General features: G+C 54.0%; 1 protein-coding gene across 4 annotated transcripts in view; it reads right to left on the bottom strand.

Moving 5' to 3' along the window:
* IPPK (inositol-pentakisphosphate 2-kinase) overlaps window positions 1-12,071 on the bottom strand; it is a 72,105-nt gene extending 60,034 nt beyond the window's left edge. For 2 of the 4 annotated variants that reach the window (XR_014796332.1, XM_084899020.1), the window contains exons 1-4: window positions 11,667-12,066; window positions 4,372-4,419; window positions 2,738-2,833; window positions 3-69 (exon numbers count right to left, since the gene is read on the bottom strand). Coding sequence is in view for 3 of the 4 variants with exons in the window: in XM_084899020.1 (XP_084755146.1) it covers window positions 3-69; window positions 2,738-2,833; window positions 4,372-4,419; window positions 11,667-11,747 (292 nt within the window). In the remaining variant the exon portion in view is untranslated. Of the gene's footprint in view, window positions 1-2; window positions 70-2,737; window positions 2,834-4,371; window positions 4,420-11,666 lie in introns of all 4 variants that reach the window. The other 2 variants (XM_084899021.1, XM_084899022.1) reach the window with 2 other exon arrangements.
* Window positions 12,072-18,927: the final 6,856 nt, after the last annotated feature.

Raw genomic sequence — 18,927 nt, 5'->3', positions numbered from 1 at the left:
ACCTGGTCGTTCAGACTGTATCTTTAAGCAGAGCTGCTTCACAAAATCTAGAGGCAGCTGGACCACCTCCTGTAAGGACAAACAGCAGAGTGTGGGCCGCGCACCAACACTGGTGCCAACGGTACATTATGTGACGTATACTTCAGCACATTAACAGGTCCTCGGTACCAGAACGTGGGCCTCACGTCCCGATTCAGCAGAAGCACTAGGAGCGCTGTCCTCCTCAGAGCGGCTGGGTGCCGGTGGTGACCAGCAGCGGTCCATCACCCAGTCGGTGTCCTCTCCTCGTGGTGTCCCTGCGGCAAAGCAGGCCGGAGGGGCTTGCTACTGGCACGAAGGCTCCCAGCAGTGTCTCCAGACACACGGAGTCTCTCCCACTCCCCCAAGGAACAGCTCAGGGAAGGGTCTGATGGAATACTAATCTCCGGGAGAGCCCAGGGCCCTCCGCCACGGGACTCCGAGGCACACAGGCTGTGCATCTGGGTGAAAGACCACGTAGCTTCTCTCCACATTGCTACTCCTCGCAATTTCCCGCGGAAGGAGCTTTAGTCCGTGCTCTCACCGTTGTCCTGGGGCTGCCTGGGTGGCAGGCTCGCCTCTGGAGAAGCCCCACAGGACACAGGAGCCCAGCCTGGGACGTGGACGCCAGGCCTGCCTGCTTCCTGCCGCACAGACGTGCTCCTGCAGGGCCCTGGCTGCCCATCATCCACTTCCAGCCTGAGGAGTGAGCTGACCTCCTGAGTTCTGGCGTTTACCTGCACAGCTGTAAACTGGTAAAAGGCAAGCTGCTAAAAGTTTAGTTCTGATTTAGGTAAGGTGGGACCGGTGTGGCTCAGTGAGTTAGGTAAGGTGAAACAATGGAAAAGGGGGTATTATAAACATTTTAAAATGCAAAACTTAAAAGCCCAAGGTCTCAGTCCACTTTAACAAACCAAAGGTAGGACGTGAGCAGATGGCACTCGCGGGACACTGTGCAGGAAAGATAAAGAACTGCTCCAGACCCTCCCGCAGAGGAACCCTCAGCCCGCAGCCTGGGCCGAGGCCGGGCACGGCCGCCGGGCGCTCAGGCCTGCGCAGGGGCTGACGCCTCGGCCGGGGAAGGCAGGCAGGCCCTGCTGCACTCCTCAAGTGACAGACCGTGCAGGGGACCGAGGGGTCGAGTCCAGAGCTCAAAGTGGCTCAGCTACTCTGAAACGCATCTGTGACTGCCCCACCTAAGTCCACAGTCACCACGGTGAAAAGTAGAATTTATTTCTTTAAGCAACTTTAAATTCCTGCTTTTATAACGAGTTCTATTTGTGTTTTAAGTCAGAGTAAAATGTTGGTAGTAAACACTCTTCCCAGCATTTGGTTATATTAACCAACCTTTGCTTCAGACTCATGACCGTGAGCCGTGCCATCACCTGCTAGATGGACGCATGGCGCCTCAGAGCCCTGGGAGGCAGTGGGCATCAGCAGGGAGATAGGTAATCACGTGGCATTAACTTAGGGAAACTGGAAGAGCATGGAACCCTCCCAGGAAGTGTTCCTGGAAGATGGGGCCACCCCGGCTCCCTGCTGACAGGCACTGCCCTCAGAAAGCGACCTATGGCCTCACCTCATGCAGCCAGGGACCCATCCCCTGTGGATGGCAGAGCATGTGTGCCCTGGGCCAGGGGGCACCCTGACGCTGCTACCACTTATCGGGCTGCTCTGGGCTGCCCTCACCTCCCACTACCTCCTCCCTGGCCCCGCCAGGAGAAAGGTCTGGAGCCTCAGCGCTGTGAGACAGAGAAAGGCTCCGCACAGACTGCAGCTCCCTGCGGGCCCTCCACTCTGCGTGGGCTGACCTGCAAGGCTGCAGGATGCTGTGGAAAGGACAGACACACTTTGGACCAGATCATCTCTCAGATCAAGTACTGGGGAGCCCGGGCTGAGTCACAAGGACCCTCAGAGCCCTGCAGTAAACCCATGTGGGGAGGTGCTGAGAAAGCCCGCCAAAAGCCGCGCCACCCTGTCAGCTCCATGGCTGTGCCACCCCGGAAAAGGGTCTGATGCCTCCAGTCAAGGCTGCAGCCTGAGGGACAGGCACAGCCACCCCCATACATCCTAAGCTTGTCTAAGGACCTTCTTGGAGGGTGCTTTACTGTCAGAGCCATTTAAAACCTACTTTGCCTGGCAACCCTTCTGCTTCACAGGTGCCCTCAACTCCTAGGATCATTTTTCCCAGGACAGACGCAAGTCATAGGATCTGCAAAACGGAGCAGTGCTCTCTAGGTGCAAAGTGACAAACCCGTTAATCTGTTCAGAGCCCTGATCTCAAACAGGCAGCAGGGCCAACAGACACAGAGACAGCCGGACCAAGCCTTGTGGCTCCCTGCACTGTCTCCTCCCCAAGCGTCCACACTGCAGACCTTGTCTCACAGCAGCGCAGACCAGCCACACTGGACGCAGCAGGCTGTCCGGACCTCGATCAGGCCCTCGCCATGCTGCACCTCTCCAAGGCGGGGGGAGGAGACTGGTACCCTGGCAAGTGGGGGTCTCACGTGGTCTCTCGGAAACTCAGGCTTTTCAGCTAGAAAATGGGAATAACACTATGTGCTCTGCTGCCTCACAACACAGCAAACACAAACAGACCGCCCGGAAACTCTAACATGAGGAACTAGCAAGCTCAGAGCTCCCAACTGTAATTGAGAAGCTGGTGTTATTCATACAGGTCTTGCCCATGAACTTAGACTCCATAAATGAAACCACTTACCCCACAATGCACATAGTTCTCCCCCAAAAACTCTTTCATGACATTTTTGCCAAAGTCCACTATGTTTTGTAGGTGCTGGAATACTTCTTCCGAGGCCTGCAACAGAGAAGCACAGGGAGCCTTACCGAGGCGGCGGCGGCGGAGGAGGGTACACACAGGGCGCCGTCTGCCCTCCCGAAAGGAGACGCGGTCCAGGCCGCGGAGGAGGGAGCCTCGCCACAGACACCACCAGACCCACCGGAGCTTCTGTCCTCTCCGCTCCCAGGCCCACCTCTGCCTTCCACCCAGGGCCCCACGGGCCCCACTCCTGGGCCAGGAGCACCGGTGATTCCACCAGCGCTCGTGCACCGCTTCCGAGGAACCGGACTTTGAAAATCTCTCCTGTCCAAAAATCACTCGGTATTTACATTTTATTCTTCAGCCTCTAAATAGAGAATAAAACATTTTCTCCCAAGTCAGATGTTCGTAAGGAGCCAGTAAGCTATAAGCTTTGGGTGAGACAGCAAATCAGCCCTGAGGAGCCCTGGCGGAGGTCTAAGGAAAGAGAGAGCTGTCCTCCAGGGCAGTCCAGGCGGTGCTGACACAGGGCTTGAGCTCCAGGGAAGGCCTGGGCGGGGCTGCCACCTGCGCTGTAGCATCGCAGACCCAGCGGGCGTCCCAGGGCACGGGCAGTGTGACGAGAGAATGCAGCCCAACAGAAAGGCCCAGAGCCCACGCGGTGGCTCCAGCCGCTTGCCCAGGGCTCCTGACAAAAAGCTCCTCTTGTGGACAGCACGACCACAGCATTGCCCGGTAACGGCCCTGGCACCATGAGTAAACGCAAACTGACAACGCCCCCAGAAATGGGGACAGGAAAAGCTGACCGGAGAGTGGGTCTGGGCGCAGCAGGCGCTGAGTGGAGAAGGGGGCTGGAGGCAGCCGCCCAGATGGCTCTGGCCTCCACTTGGATTCCACAGAAACGTAACGGCCATTCTGCCCACTCCCCACTCCCCGCCCCCACCCCGCCGTCCCCCCCGCCCCCCCCCCGTGCCCACAGCTCTGCCTTCTCTTTGGAGCAGGGCTCACACCAGCTCCTTCGCCTCCCTCCCTACCCCCGGGCCACAAAGAGGAGGGGCTCTGAGGCTCCCGTACTGAGCCCTGCGCCCACCGAGATTTGGATGAAAACCACAGCGACACCCCACTCCAGGTCACTGCCTCCCAGAGGTCAGCGGGGTTGCAGAGCAGCAACAGCTCGGAGGGTGTCCACAGCCCTGGGCGTGGGCGACTCAGCAAACAGAAACAAGGCTTCACTGAGCTGCCTGTTGGGCCTGCAATGCTGCCTACCTGCCGGCATCCCAGACTCATATTCAGGAATGGGGGAACGCAAAGCTATAATAAGACCTGGCCCTCAGGGTGCCTACCAACCACAGGCTCCCTGACTGGAACAGGCGACTTCTAGCTCAGCATCCAGGAACTCCCACAGTGACCCCGCCAAGCACCGGGACCTGCAGGAATCAGACCCACCACATTCTGATGGAATGCTGTGTCACAGTTAAGTTCTATAATGAGCACTCAGACTTCCCCATCAGAAATAAAATCAAAGTGTCCCTAAGTCATTGTTTCAATGTCTGGGGGGCAAACTCAACAGACCTTACCTTCTTCCTATTGGGAGGAAACTTCAGAAAGCGCAGGACCACACAACGCTGTTGGAAAAGAAAGCAAAGGGTGATTAGTGCGCCTGCACACTGGGGGGCGGGTGAGCAGGAGGGGCTGGGCAGCGTGGGGGTGTCCTCAGCAGTTTGGAGGTGGCAGCCTCAGAGGCAGCCCCCTGGCCGGACACCCAGTGCCCCCACCAGAGGACACACTGGGGCCACAGGGCAACAGGAATACCTGTGCCTTCCGGCCCAGCCAGCCCCTCAGGAGTGTATCTTAAGGAAATAATAATGCACAGGAGATTTTACTGCTCATAGAAAAGTATTGCTAATTCTAAATAAAATGGAAACGATTTCAATGTTACCAGCCCACCCTAGGGAGCTACAGTGTCCTCCTGAGGGCCAGTCCCCAACACCACACTCAGGGGTGCAGCTGTTCTGCAAGGCCAGCACCGCTGCCCTGTGGGGGCCGGGCTGTGGGGCCGGGCTGTGGGGGCCGGGCTGTGGGGGCCATGCTGTGAGGCCGGGCTGTGGGGGCCGGGCTGTGGGGGCCGGGCTGTGGGAGCCGGGCTGTGGGGGCCGGGCTGTGGGGGCTGTGGGGGCCGGGCTGTGGGGGCTGTGGGGGCCGGGCTGTGGGGGCTGTGGGAGCCAGGCTGTGGGGGCCAGGCTGTGGGAGCCGGGCTGTGGGGGCCGGGCTGTGGGGGCTGTGGGGGCCGGGCTGTGGGGGCTGTGGGGGCTGTGGGGGCCGGGCTGTGGGGGCCGGGCTGTGGAGGCCGGGCTGTGGGGGCTGTGGGGCCGGGCTGTGGGAGCCAGGCTGTGGGGGCCAGGCTGTGGGGGCCAGGCTGTGGGGGCTGTGGGGCCGGGCTGTGGGGGCCGGGCTGTGGGGTCGGGCTGTCAGGGCTGGGCTGGCCCAGTGGCCACAGGTCATGCCAAGAGGCCAGCTGTGGAGCCAGCAGCGTCTGTTCAGATGGGCAGCAGAGAAAGGTGAGAAACCCACCTCACCGGCCTCGTTGGCAGAAAGACACCTGGTCCCAGGGCTGCCATGGCTGCAGGGCAGCTGCCTCGGCTGCCCTCAGGGAGATGCCCGGGGGAGTGGGCACTGCTGTCCCCCGTGAGCGCCAGGGCTGCCACTGCCCCAGGTCTGACCAGCTGGGAAGGAAACTTGGGAACGCAGGTGTCTGAGACGTGCCTTCTTCTCAATGCCTAGGACCCGATGCCAAGGAAGTGGAGAGAGGGGTGAGATCAGGAAGACAGTCCGGGCCGACAGCTCTGCCCGCAGCAGGACAGGGAGCGAGGCACAGGCACCCAGATGAGAACCTGATCTCAAAAAGCTAAAAAAGTCACTGAGTGCAGAAATGACACATATAAACAACCTCAAAGCGTACAGAGTTCAGGGTACAACTTGTCACTTATCAAAGCAGCAGGAAGCTTCCTGTGCTGCAAGGGTCCCAGGGCGAGGGTGTGTGGGGAGGAGTGGGCCTGCCAAAGGTGCCTCCAATCCACTCTGAGAGCATCAAGTCATCGAAACATCAGGAAGCCCAGCCAAGTCAGGCTCGGGATAGCTCTAAAAGCACAGCCTCACAAGTGCCTGGCAGCGCGGACCGGGCCCTGGCCGCCAGAGGGCCCTGACGGCGGAGATGTGCGTGAAGGGTGCTCTACACTAGGGGTGTCGAACTCAATCAGAGAAGGGGCTAAAATCTAAAATCCAGCCTAAATCGCGGGCCGAATGGTTTACTGAACAGTCATAAACTGACAATGTCATAAACTGACAGCGGAGTGCAGTGATGACAGTGCGGTGCGGGCCACATTGCAAGGCCTGGAGGGCTGGATTTGACACATGTGCTCTACACAGTGAGGCTGCAAGGCTGAGTGAAAAGGCAGAAACAAAGAATTCCTTCTTAAAAATATGTTTTTTATTGATATCTTTTTAGAGAGAGAGAAAAATCAATGAGAATCATCGTTCAGCTACCTCCTGCACTCCTCCTACACTGCCCTGACTGGGAATCAAACCAGTAACTCTTGGTTCATGGGTCGATGCTCACTGAGCCACACTGGGCAGGCCAAGGGTTCTTACATACCCAATACGACCACATAATGGAGGGAGTGCACCAGAGTGTTAACAAAAATTATTTTTCAGTGTGGAAATACTGGGTGCTTTCATGCACAGGGCGGGGGGAGGGGGGGACCCTCAGCCCGGCTGTGCCCTCTCTCAGTCCAGGACCCCTTGCTCCTTACCTCCGGCCCGCAGCGGAGGCGCCAGCCCTGAGCCTGGCTTCTGGCTGAGCGGCGCTCCCCCTGTGCGTGTCATAGCAACTGGTCTTTATGCTGTTCAGTCAATTTGCATACTAGGGTTTTATTATATAGAATTTTCTGAAACTGAGGAGGAAGCAATAGTTGATATTGAACACAAATAAAAGACCATAAAAACCAATATATTAAAAAGGAGAGCCAAAACTGGTTTGGCTCAGTGGATAGAGCGTCGGCCTGCGGATTGAAGGGTCCCAGGTTCAATTCCGATCAAGCGCATGTACTTTGGTTGCGGGCACATCCTCAGTAGGGGGTGTGCAAGAGGCGACTGATCGATGATTCTCTCTCATTGATGTTTCTGGCTCTCTATCCCTCTCTCCAAAACTCAATAAAATATATATATATATAAAAAAAGGAGACCTGCCCACCTGAAGCCAGATAGAGTGAAGCTGTGGGTGGAATTAAAGGGTTAGGCCCCAGGCAAACACCCAGGGGAGGCTGGCGTGCCTGCGGGCACCCTCACCGGTGTCTCAGGTGCAGCCTCGCTGTCGCAGGACAGCCTGGCCTCCTGCTGACCCCAGGAGGCACAGAGCAGGCAGCGTTACGGGAGGGAGGCTGACACCGCGGCAGAGGATGGCCCCTCGAGGCGCTGCCCTGGGTGTCCGATGGCTAGTGCTTCTCAGTGAGGCTGCCTTTTGCAGTTGCCCTGCCAGCCCCAACCTGAGTGGCCTTTCAGAGCATCGGTGACAACACCTGGCCAGGCCAACGCCTGCGGTGACCCAAGTAACACACCACAGGACCCACAGTGGGGCTGGGAAACGGGGTGGGACATGGTGCTGGGTGGACAGCCTCAGACAAAACAGAGATGAGACATCTCGCCGAGGGGCGCCCATTGAGGCCAGAAGGAGAACCTGTTCCTTCCAAGGCTGGCAGCCCCGTCTGGACCCACCACTACTGCCCAGCTGACGAGGCGCAGCTAGACCGTGCGGGGGAGGTGGGGGGGGGGGGACAACACAGTGGATTACACATCCACGTGACAGGCAGGGAAGGGCACTTGGGCTGAAACAGAGGGGACTCGATGGTCCCTGAAGGAATGGCCGGGGTGACAGCCAGAAAACCAGAGCGATTTGGACTGACAAACACGGCATGGGTGCCAGAGAGTCTTGGAGGAGCTATAGGGCCACACGAGCGCTATGGAGCAGGGGCACAGATGCACGCGTGTGCAGGTGCGGCAGCCAGTGCTGCCGTCGTCCTGCTGCTGCACACGAGAACCTTCCCTCCCTCACGGTGCCCGGGGCCACTGCTCCTGAGTGCTGACCACCTCGGGAGACCAGGCCCAGCTGGGCAGACTCGATGCTAGGAAAGCAGGGCTCAGTGTTCGCCAAGGCCAGGGCTGGAGACCACCAAAGGAAACACGATTAGGAAATAACTAATCCTAAACATTCAACTACAGTGCAAACAGATGGGAGCCACATGCAGAGCCTCCAAAGAGTTCTTACCAAGAAAAAAGTCACATCTACTGTATCAACCTGTATGGATAGAATTAAAAATCTCAAATACAGAATCAGTTACTCATTTAAAAAAAAAATCTAGAGGCAACAAAAGGTTAAGACTCTTTCAACTAGATTCAGGAAAAAATGAAAGAAGGGAGTGGCCCAGGAATTGGGAAAAGTCATTAAAAAACAAAACAATAGAACAGAACAATTCTTATTTGCTTCCGACACATACATTAAGTATGACCTACAAACCAGAAATCCTAAAATGCAAGACAGGAAGGGCGCAGTCAGATGGCCCGACGACAGGAACTTCCAACACCAGAGGGCATCACCCCCCCCCCCCCCCCCCTGAATCTCAGGAAGGCTGCAAAACCTGAAAGATCAGACATGACAGCTTCCTACATGCTCTGACAAACGGCCTTTGTCGGCAGGTCCTTCATTTTGCTCTGTCACAGCAGCCCAGTGTGAGGAAGGGAGGGGACCGCTGTCTGCCCTGCGCCCGGAGGGGAGGAGGTGAGGGCGGTCGGAGGCGGCGGCTCAGGCCTGGGGCAGCTCTCTGCCTGGCCTGCCCCGGCTGACTCCCACCACCTTGGCGACACTTAGGAGATCAGATTATAAACCAGACTACGGTGACCTGCACAGGACAGGACACCGAGCCAAGCCAACCAGACAAAGGTGAAGAAGGGTAAGTGCAGGTGTGAGAGCCACACAGACAGAAATCCCAGCAGCACACAGGGGCAGCCTGGGCTTCGCTACCCACAGCTCAGACTGAGCAGAAGTGTGGCCTGGTCACCAGGACAAGTGACAGCACCCTCACGGCCCACAAGGAAATGCCCTTGCCCAAGACCTTGCATGAGGAGAGTGCCTGGACCTCCAGGCCCCCACTGGGACACAGTGCCAAGCTGTGGGCCAACGGGGCTGGCACCAGGGCCAAGGGCCAAGGGGCAGGGCCTGGGAAAGGGTTAAACTGCACGGCTGGACCCAAGGGTGCTGAGCACCAGGTTGAGTGACAGACACAGGATGCCTGAAGGGGCCACAGCAATCTGCCAGGGAACTGGTCTGCCATGAGGGCCTCACACTGTCCTCTCTTCACGCTCGGCACTGAGACCTGCCTGTGCCACGGCCTCCTGTGGCCTGCACTCAGCTCTTCCCTCTCCAGGCCCCATTTCACAAGCCCCGTGTCCTCACAGCTCCGAGCCCTGGCAGGCTGTGTGTCTTTCGCCTCATGTTCCTTCAGTGCAGACGCCAGGCTGCAGGCCTGGCTGCCTGGAGGCACGCAGTGTTCTGAGCTGGCGAGGAGAGAACAGGCTGCTCACTTCACAGGGACCTTTCGATCAGAAGTGAACGATGCCCTTGCCAAGCACGGGACTATCTCCTCATCCAGAGACAAGTGGGGCCTGGCCTCTGGGGCTCAGGGGCTGAGTGTCGACCTATAGCCTGGGAGGTCTCGGTTCGACTCCCAGTCAAGGAACACACCCGGGGTGTGGGCTCGATCCCCAGTGTGGGACGTGCAAAAGGTAGCTGATCAATGATTCTCTCTCATCGTTGATGATTCTAGTTCTCCCTCTCGGAAAGCAATAAGAATACATGAAAAACAAAAAGTGCGGAAGGCAGCTCTCTGCCTTGGAATGATTAGGGGGTCTGGGGAGTCCACCCACAGGTGAGGGAATCCTGTGCTCAGGTGTCCATCTTCTCTCCCCCTTGCACACACCCTCTCCTCAGGCACAGCACAAACCTGAAAGCAAAGGCTGCCTTCCAGGACTCTTCCCCCACCACACACACACACACACACACACACACCCGGTCCTCAAGCCCAGGCACAGCACAAAGGCTTCTTCACTCCCTTTACTCAGTGCCCTCACTTGGTAGGAACACTTTCTTACAAGAATACTTACAAAGATCATCTTCAAGTTCAAAGGATAACTACTTAGCCAGGCAGGCATGAGCACATGGGAGCAAATTTAGACTTAAAAAATACAGAATGAACAACACGAGTCCAGGGCAGCCTGATGACTGAGTTTCAAAGGGAAAAAGAAACAAAAACCCACCACCCCAACAACAGGCATGCAACAAGGTGCTGGGGGGAGGGCAACCCCCCTTTAGGGGAGCAAGCTCTTGTCAGGGGTGGCGAAGGTGCGTGAGTGCCATGCCTCTGAGCCTCCACCTTGAAGGCAGCTGGTGTAATCTAGTCCCTAAATGATGCGTAGAATTGACCAGTAGCCCATCTTAGCCCAGGACTTTCTATTTCTCGAAGGTGATTAATTTTGTGGGCGTAGTTTATAGTATTCCAAGTCTGGAACTTGCTCCTTTGTCCAACAGTATTTTTGAAACTCAGTACATTAGCCCCCCACTAAAAAAAGCCCAGCTTTACCCAAGATGAAGATACACTACCCAGTCTTTCTAAGGAATTGGAAGATGAGTGTTTTGTGAGAGGCTTTTGCATCACCACAGTAACCCAACGACAAAAGGAGCTCATGCTGAAATACCCCATGCTTTGCCTGACCTTGAAACAGAACGGGGCCCAGCTGACGGCACAGAGAACAGCTTCAGGTGAGCCTGGTCCATTGTTAATTCATCTAAAGATCTCGAGCAAAGCCTGTAGTCCCAGTTCTTACGTTTCCAGATTGTGGCAGTACATAGGGGTGCCGGGGTGACTGCAACTTTCCCTACAGCTGAGCCGGCGCACCCAGTATGGAATGGCAGAGCCAGGCACCATCCCATAGGAGCTCGTGGGCTGGGTCAGGTATCTTGGCCTCACTTGCCAGGTGTAACCTGTCCAGCTCCTGCTCCCTCATTTTTCTAGCAATTACACAAAGGGGGTTCTGTTACTACCGTAGTTCACTTTGCAAATGCAGAAATGGAGACTGGGCCGGGCCGTGGTAGAACTGGGATTCTGCCCGTTTTGTGTGACTCCAACTCGCATGCTCTTGACCCTTCCCCCAGCCGCTGCATTCCTGCCGCTGGTGTCAGCCGGCAGCCGGTCAGGGAGACCTGGGCCTTCGCACAAGTCCACAGCTTCTCTTCCCGGAGTCACCTCCCTAGGAGCTCTCACAGCACTTTCTGAAGAGCGCACGGGCAGTTAGCAGCAGCAGAGCAGCAGCTCGGGCGTCTCAGAGCCTGCGCGCCCGCCCCGCCGCCCCGCCGCCCCGCCGCCCCGCCGCCCCGCCGCCCCGCCGCCCCGCCGCCCCGCCGCCCCGCCGCCCCGCCGCCCCGCCGCCCCGCCGCCCCGCCGCCCCGCCGCCCCGCGCGGGAGGCCCAAGCCTCGGGGTCTTCTCCCCCCGCGCCGCTCACCCTCTGCCCACAGCGCCAGAGTCCGGGAGGCCCCGGGAACTGGCCGGGGGATGGCGACCCTGGAGCCACAGGGAACTCACCGGGAGAGGGGTGACACTGCGGGGACGCGGAAGCGACCCGGCGGGGTGCTGGGGGACGCGGAACTGACTGGGGTGACAGGGGAAGGGTCTGGGAGGAGCGGACCCGCCCGCACCGCGGGGTGCTGGGGGAAGGAAACGGTCGGGCAAGGTGAGGGTCCCAGACGCGCCGACGTCGGTCGCTCACCTGCGCGTGGGCCACAACCAGGCTCTTGTTGCCCTCGCCGTGGTACCCCCATTCATTCTCGTCCATCTTCCCCTCGTCCATCCCCCAGAGCGGCCCTGGCGCCTTGCAGGGCCGCGAGCCGGGGGTCGGCAGTCCGCCTGGGCACGAGCCGCGCCGTCGGAAGAGGCGGAGAACGAGAAGGGAGAGGAGCTGGAGGAGGAGGAGCGCCTGTCAGCCGCCGCCTGCGCCGGACCGGCCACCCCGATTCAAGGGCGCGAGCGCCGGAAGCCACGCCCCCGGCGGCCATGGCGGAGCCTGGCAACTCCGGGCTCCTGCCTGCTTCCCCTCCATTGGCCACTGCGGCGGAAGGGCCAGCGACCATCTTAAGTACTGGCTCAGCAACTCACCTTGGAACCGCGCCAGGAAACACCGGAAGTGACATTTACGCCTGGGCGCCGGAAGCAGGGTTGCAGCGCACCGGGGGCGGGGCCCATGAGCCGGGGGGGCGGGGTCCGCGGGCAGGAAGCAGGGGCTGCAGCGCGCCGGGGGCGGGGCCCGGGTTGGGGGGCCGGAAGCCGGAGCACAGGCTCCCGGGAAGGTGGAGGATTCAGATTTTACCTGTAACCCCCAGTGGTTACAGGACCGTTCTCTGTTCTCCATTGATAGGTAGTTGTTGCCAATCGCACCTGGATTCCTGTCGCTCTGTAGTGCTCTTGAAGTGTGTGGCCTGTCTGCTTTTGTCTCCTAAAGATCTGCAGATAGCCGAAACCGGTTTGGCTCAGTGGACGGAGCGTAGGCCTACGGACTGAAGGGTCCCGGGTTCGATTCCGGTCAAGGGCATGTGCCTTGATTGCCCGCACATCCCCAGTGCGGGGTGTGCAAGAGGCAGCTGATCAATATTTCTCTCTCATCGATGTTTCTAACTCTCTATCTCTCTCCCTCTCTGTACAAAATCAATAAAATATATTGAAAAAAAAAACTTGTTTAGTAAAAAAATAAGATCTGCAGATAATTGGTGTAATCTATTCCCAAAATGTTGCCTAGCATTGACCAGTGAGCCCATCTTAGCCCAGTTCTTTCTATTTCTGGAAGGTGATTAACTTTGTGGGCATAGTTTATAGTATTCCTCTATTAGCCTTTTGATGTCCATGGGATCTGTGGTGATATCGCCTTTTATCTTTTACTAGAACCAGGTCACGAAATTTGTGCACGCAGAGGGGTATCCCTCAGCCCAGCCTGCACCCTCTCCAATCTGGGACCCCTCGTGGTATGTCTGACTGATCGGGCCTAAACGGGCAGTCAGACATCCCACTCACAATCCAGGACTGCGAGCTCCCAACTGCTTGCCTGCCTGCCCTCCTGATTGCCCCTAATCGCTTCTGCCTGCCAGCCTGATCACTCCCTAACCACGACCCTGCCAGCCTGATTGATGCCAAACTGCTCCCCTGCTAGCCTGCTTGTCCCTAACTGCCCTCCCCTGCAGGCCTGGTCACTCCTAACTGCCCTCCCCTGCAGGACTGGACCCCCCAACTGCCCTCCCCTGCTGGCCATCTTGTGGTGGCCATCTGGTGTCCACGTGGGGGCAGCCATCTTGTATATTGGAGTGATGGTCAATCTGCATAATACTCTTTTATTACCCTGTATCCCCAAAAATAAGACCGTGTCTTATATTAATTTTTGTGCCCAAAGATGACCTAGGTCTTATATTCAGGGGATGTCTTATTTTTCCATGAAGAAGAATACGGTACACATTTATTGTTAAATGAAAATAAAGGAAATTTATTACCTGTATACGTTACGGTAGTACGGTAGTTGTCAACACAAACCAGACAAACTGTGAATCCTACAGTATCAAGAATTTACTCATTTATTCAATGACAATCATGTCATCATCTTCTGGAACATCATCATAACAATCCAATTCCTGAATTTCCTGGTGAATTTCTTGTGACTCCATTTCTTTCAGAATCAGTGGACCAAATCTCTCATGTTTAGCCTGGGGGGGCCTTATTTTCGGGGAGATGCCTTATATTTCACTCAGAAGAAAACCTGTAAGTAGGTCTCATTTTTGGAGGATGTCTTATTTTTGGGGTAACACATTAGATTGGATACAGGCCTGGTGCATGGATGGGAGCCAACTGGTTTGCCCTGAAAGGTAGGGGTGTGTCAGGGTGGGGGTTCCCTTGGGGTGTGGGGCAGCATGGGTGAGGGGCCTGTGGTGGTTTGGAGGCTGGCCACGTCCCCTGGCGAAACAAGCGGAGACCCTGGCATCTGGGAATTATTTTATCTTCTACAATTGAAACTTTGATTCTTACTCATAATGTCAAATTTGTCTTCCATTCTTTTTAGCCATCTTATGATAATTTCTCTGAATTCTTTCTCCAATAGGTTGCTTGCCACTAATACATTTACATCCTTTTCTGGTGATGCCTGCTAGACAGCAGTGACCTAAACAAGGGGATTGGGGGTTTTGAGGGGCAGGCTAGGTGATCAGCCAGAAGCACCCAAGCCAAGAAGGGGTTGGGGCCAGGGGCAACACATGGAAGTGGTCCAGTGGATAAGGCTATGGGGCCCTGTGAATGCGGACGGGGGTCTTGAGAGGAGGCAAAAGCCCGACCTTCCCAAGGTCCAGACTGGATGCCAGCAAGAAGGTCCCTTGTCCTCAAAGAAGGACGTTCCCATGAATGGGGCAGTAAGCCGGCACTCAGGGCATGGCGACCACTAAGTACCTCAGGAGGGGCGGGTCAGTGCCCCCAGAGTGGAAAGTAATTTTCAGGGACTTGACACAGCTCTCTCCCCGATGTCAAAGCCCATAGACAGGGCTGTGGGGATGGCAGGACACTCCGTTGTGAAATGCCCCAAGGTGGTGTTGATGGGGGCTTCCGAGGCTCATGGAGGCCCACGGCTGTTCCGAAAGGGTGGGCTGGTCTCGTGCAGCTTGTGGACCTGGGCCCTGGGTGGGAGGCAACCTGTAAGCAGAAGGCCATCTGCAGTTGGGGCTTTTAGGCACTGAACACCACTTCCAGAGGTGGGGCGGTAGGCCTCCGTGTGTGAGGAGTAGGGCAGACTGGCCAGTGATGCTCACTCTATATCCAGTCTTTTGTTCTTGTCCACCTCTTTTGTTTGAGATCTATTTCCTTGTCTCGACATTTTTGCTGCTTCCCAGAGTTGGTAGGATGGCTTTGTGTGTTTGGTGTCCTTTATGGCCCAGTGGGTCAGCCTTCTCAGTTACCTGAGGTAGACACTCTTGGTGCTCCCCTTTGTGGACTGTGTGTACAGCCTTGTTGTAGCTAAGTCTTTATTGTTGTTGGTATCCCTGGGAGGAATTGACCTTCTGGCCAATTAGATGTGGGTATCGGCTGTGTCTACTGTGGCATACCTTCTGTGTTGGAGACAGTCTTATAGGATCAGACTTGTAAAATTGCAGAAGCCTCTGTGCTCAGCTTGGATGGGGCGGAGTCTCAGGGCTGAGCTGACAGTCTTGGCTTCCCATCAACCCTGCCCTTGTGCGAGAGCCTGAGTTTCTGCCTGACCTCTGCCTTCTGTCTCTCTCCTGAGTTTTTGCCTGACTGTCCCAGATTCCCCTTGCAATAGCGTGGGTGCTGCAGGGCTCGCCCGGAATTGGGATGGGTCTCTGCAGTCTGAAGCTTCTGACTCCTTCCCCTATGGACAATCAGCGGCAACCTACAGGGTCAGACCTCTGCGCTTACTCACTGGAGAGCGACTATAGACCCTGCCCGCTGCGGCTCCCAGCTCCCCCAGTCTCACAGTCTCCTAGTCTCTGGGTGCCTTTCTCTACAGTCCAGACTCCACCCATATGAGCCTGGGTCCATGGGGTTTCGGCCGGGATTGTGGTTCAGTTCAGTCGGAAAGGGTTCAGTGCAATCAGGAATTCCTTTCTCCTCCTGCCATCCAGGCATTTGGCTGCATTTCCTCTCTGTGCATGAGCGTCTCCCTACCTGAGTGCTTTGCGGCTCCCAATCCGATCCGTGAGCCTTTCTCCTTCTTCCTAGTTGTAAATTTCCACTCTGCGAGCTTTCCTGTGTTTTTGGAAGTTCGTTTTGATTTTAGTTGTTGTTTTTGAAGTTGTTGTGCACTCCTTACTGGTAAATCAAGGGGAAGATAAACAAGGTTTTTTCCCCATTAATTCATTACCTTAAGGAAATATTGAAAGGAATTTTTTGGATCTAAATCACAAATATTGAGAAAGGCATCTCTCCAAGAAGCAAGGATAACAATCATAAATTATACTGACAATTATTGCAGATATGTGAGAACCAGAAACTATTTGTTTTTATGCTAGAAATCATTGGGATAGGACTAGATACTGAAGCAAATACCAAACTGCTTATAATTGTTCTTCCAGTTTTTTGTAAATTTATTTTCATATTGCTTGAAAGTCTTGGAATTATGCTTCACAGTTAATTCTCTCTTCTCTCTCTCTCTCTCTCTCTCTCTCTCTCTCTCTCTCTCTGTTATTCTTTAAAAAAATATTTTTATTTTTAAATAAATCTTTATTGTTCATATTATTACAAATGTTCCTCATTTTTTCCCCTCCATTGCTCCCCTCCACCAGGTTCCCACCCCACCCTCTGCCCTTTCCCCACCCCACATTGTCCCCATCCATAGGTGCACACTTTATATTCAGTCTCTTCCCGCACCCCCACTCCCCTTTTCCCCGAGAATTGTCATTCCACTCCCTTTCCATACCTCTGATTCTATTATTTATATTCACCATTATATTCACCACTTAATATTGTTCATCAGATTTTTTAATTCCCTTGGTTTTTTTATTCACTTGTTGATAGTTACATAATTGTTGTTCATAATTTTTATCTTTATTTTCTTCCTCTTTCTAAACATCCCACTTTAGCAACTCAAATAATTCTGCTTTGGCGGTAATGAACTCCTTTCGCTTTTTTTTTTTTTTTTTTTTTTTTTTTTTGTGAGGCTCTTTATCTGACCTTTGATTCTGAGTGATAGCTTTGCTGGGTAGAATATTTTTGGCTTTAGGTTCTTGCGATTCATCACCTTGAATATTTCTTGCCATTTCTGTTGAGAAATGAGCTGACAATCGTATGTGTGCTCCTTTATAGGTAATTGCCTGCTGTTCTCTTGCTGCTTTTAATATTCTCTCTGTGTCTTTTGCTCTTGGAATTTTAATTATGATGTGTCTTGGTGTGGTCCTCTTTGGATTCCTTTTGTTTTGGGTTCTGTGCGCTTCCTCGAGTTGTAAATCTAAATCTTTCACCAGGTGGGCGATTTTTTCTGTCACTATTTCTTCCAATATGTTTGGTATCTTGCTCTCTCTCTTCTGGGACCACCATAATTGTAATGTTGGTTCGCTTGAAGTTGGCCCAGAGGTTTCTTACATTATCTTCAACTTTCTGGATTCTTTTGTCTTCTTGCTTCTGCGGAGGAGTGTCTTCTGGCTCTTTATGTTCCAAATCTTTGACTTGATTCTTGTGATCTTCCATTCTGTTTTTAGGACTCTGTATAATATTTTTTATTTCAGACAATTAATTCTTTATTTCTAGTTGATCCCTTTTCATATCCTCATAGGTCTCGTTTATTTTATCAGCCTTTTCTAGGAAATTTTTGAAAAACTTTATAACCGTGGTATTGAAGTCTATATCCAGCCGCTTGTTGTCCTCCCTCCACCCCTCCCTGGTTTGTGATCTGTTTCCTTGTGTTGGCATTTTCGCAGCTTCTCTGTGTTGGTAGGGTAGCTTTGTGTGCTATGTTGTCCTATATGATTCAGTGGGTCACCGTCCCAATTACCTGAGGAGGACACTCTTGGTTCACCCCATGTGGACTGTGTGTACAGCCTTGTTGTAGTTAAATCTTGATTGTTGTTGGTATCACTGTGAGGAACTGACCTCCAGGCCAATTCACTGTGGGGATCAGCTGTGTCTATGCCGGGAGACTGCCTTATTTGACTAGACTTGGAAAATTGTTGACTGTGCTCAGCTTGCATGGGGCGGAGTTTCAGAGTGGAGCCTACAGCCCCACCCTATGAGGTTCCTGAGTCTCAGTGTTCCTCAGTGTCTTTGGTACTCGCTGCAAGCACCTCTGAGAGAAAGGTGCCCTCAAGTTTTGCCCGCTACCAGACAGTCTACTCTCTCCCCCAATGAGACCAGAACTGGGGTTTAGTGCAGATGAAAGTGGGGTTGGAAGTGGGGTCCAGTGCAGTCTGGACCTTTTGTCTCCTTCCTGCTAGAGCAATCCAGCGGCACAGTCAACAGTCTGTCCTCTCCATGCAACGTGTGCACCTCCGGGGCTCTGCCTTTCACCGCTCCCCTGAGTTTCCACCTTACAGCCCAGATTCCCTCTATATGAGCCTGGGTCCCCAGGGTCTCTCCCAGAACTGGGGTTCAGTGCAGTAGGAACTGGAGTTCAGCACAGTCCAGAGCTTTTATCTCTTTCCCGCTAGGGAATGCCAGCCAGGCACTCAGCCACCCCCTCCTCTTCAGCTCCATCCTCTTTCCACACACACACCGTGTCTCCGTACCTTAGGCTTTTACAGCTCCTCTGATTTTCCTTCTGGTTTTCTCTTCTAGTTGTAGAATTTCCAATCAGTCAACTTTCCCGTAGTTTTGGATAATGTCCATTTTGTATTTTAGTTGTATATTTTGAAATTGTTGTGCCGGCTGCAGTTAGGCATTTACCTATGCCACCATCTTGGTTTTGCTGATCCTCAAGTTCTCTCTCTGTTATTCTTGAAAAATACTGTCTCCCTATTACTATTTTCCCTCACACACCAAAAAAGGAGAAAAGTGTACAGTCAACATTATCATTTTGTGACTTTAATAAACAAAAACAAACAAACAATTGGACATGTTTTTGATTAGGACTCTGTATAATATTTTTTATTTGAGAAAATATATTCTTTACTTCTAGTTGATTCCTTTTCATACACTCATAGGTCTAGTTTATTTTATTGGCCTTTCTAGGAAAATCTTGAAAAACCTTAAAATCGTTATTTTCAACTATAGAATCGCTTGTTGTCCTCCATTTTTTTTCTTTCCTGCTAGGGAATGCCAGCCTGGCACTCAGCCACCCACTCTTCTCCAGCTCCATCCTCTTTCAGCACACACACACCATGTCTCCGTACCTTAGGCTTTTACACCTCCTCTGATTTTCCTTCTGGTTTTCTCTTTCCTTCTAGTTGTATAATTTCCAGTCAGTCAACTTTCCCATAGTTTTGGATAATGTCCATTTTGTATTTTAGTTGTATTTTTTGAAATTGTTGTGCCAGGCTGAAGTTCGGCATTTACCTATG

This window comes from Pipistrellus hanaki, assembly GCF_964339955.1.
Source record: "Pipistrellus hanaki genome assembly, chromosome: 11".
Lineage (NCBI taxonomy): Eukaryota > Metazoa > Chordata > Mammalia > Chiroptera > Vespertilionidae > Pipistrellus > Pipistrellus hanaki.
This window is presented reverse-complemented; position numbering and strand designations above follow the sequence as displayed.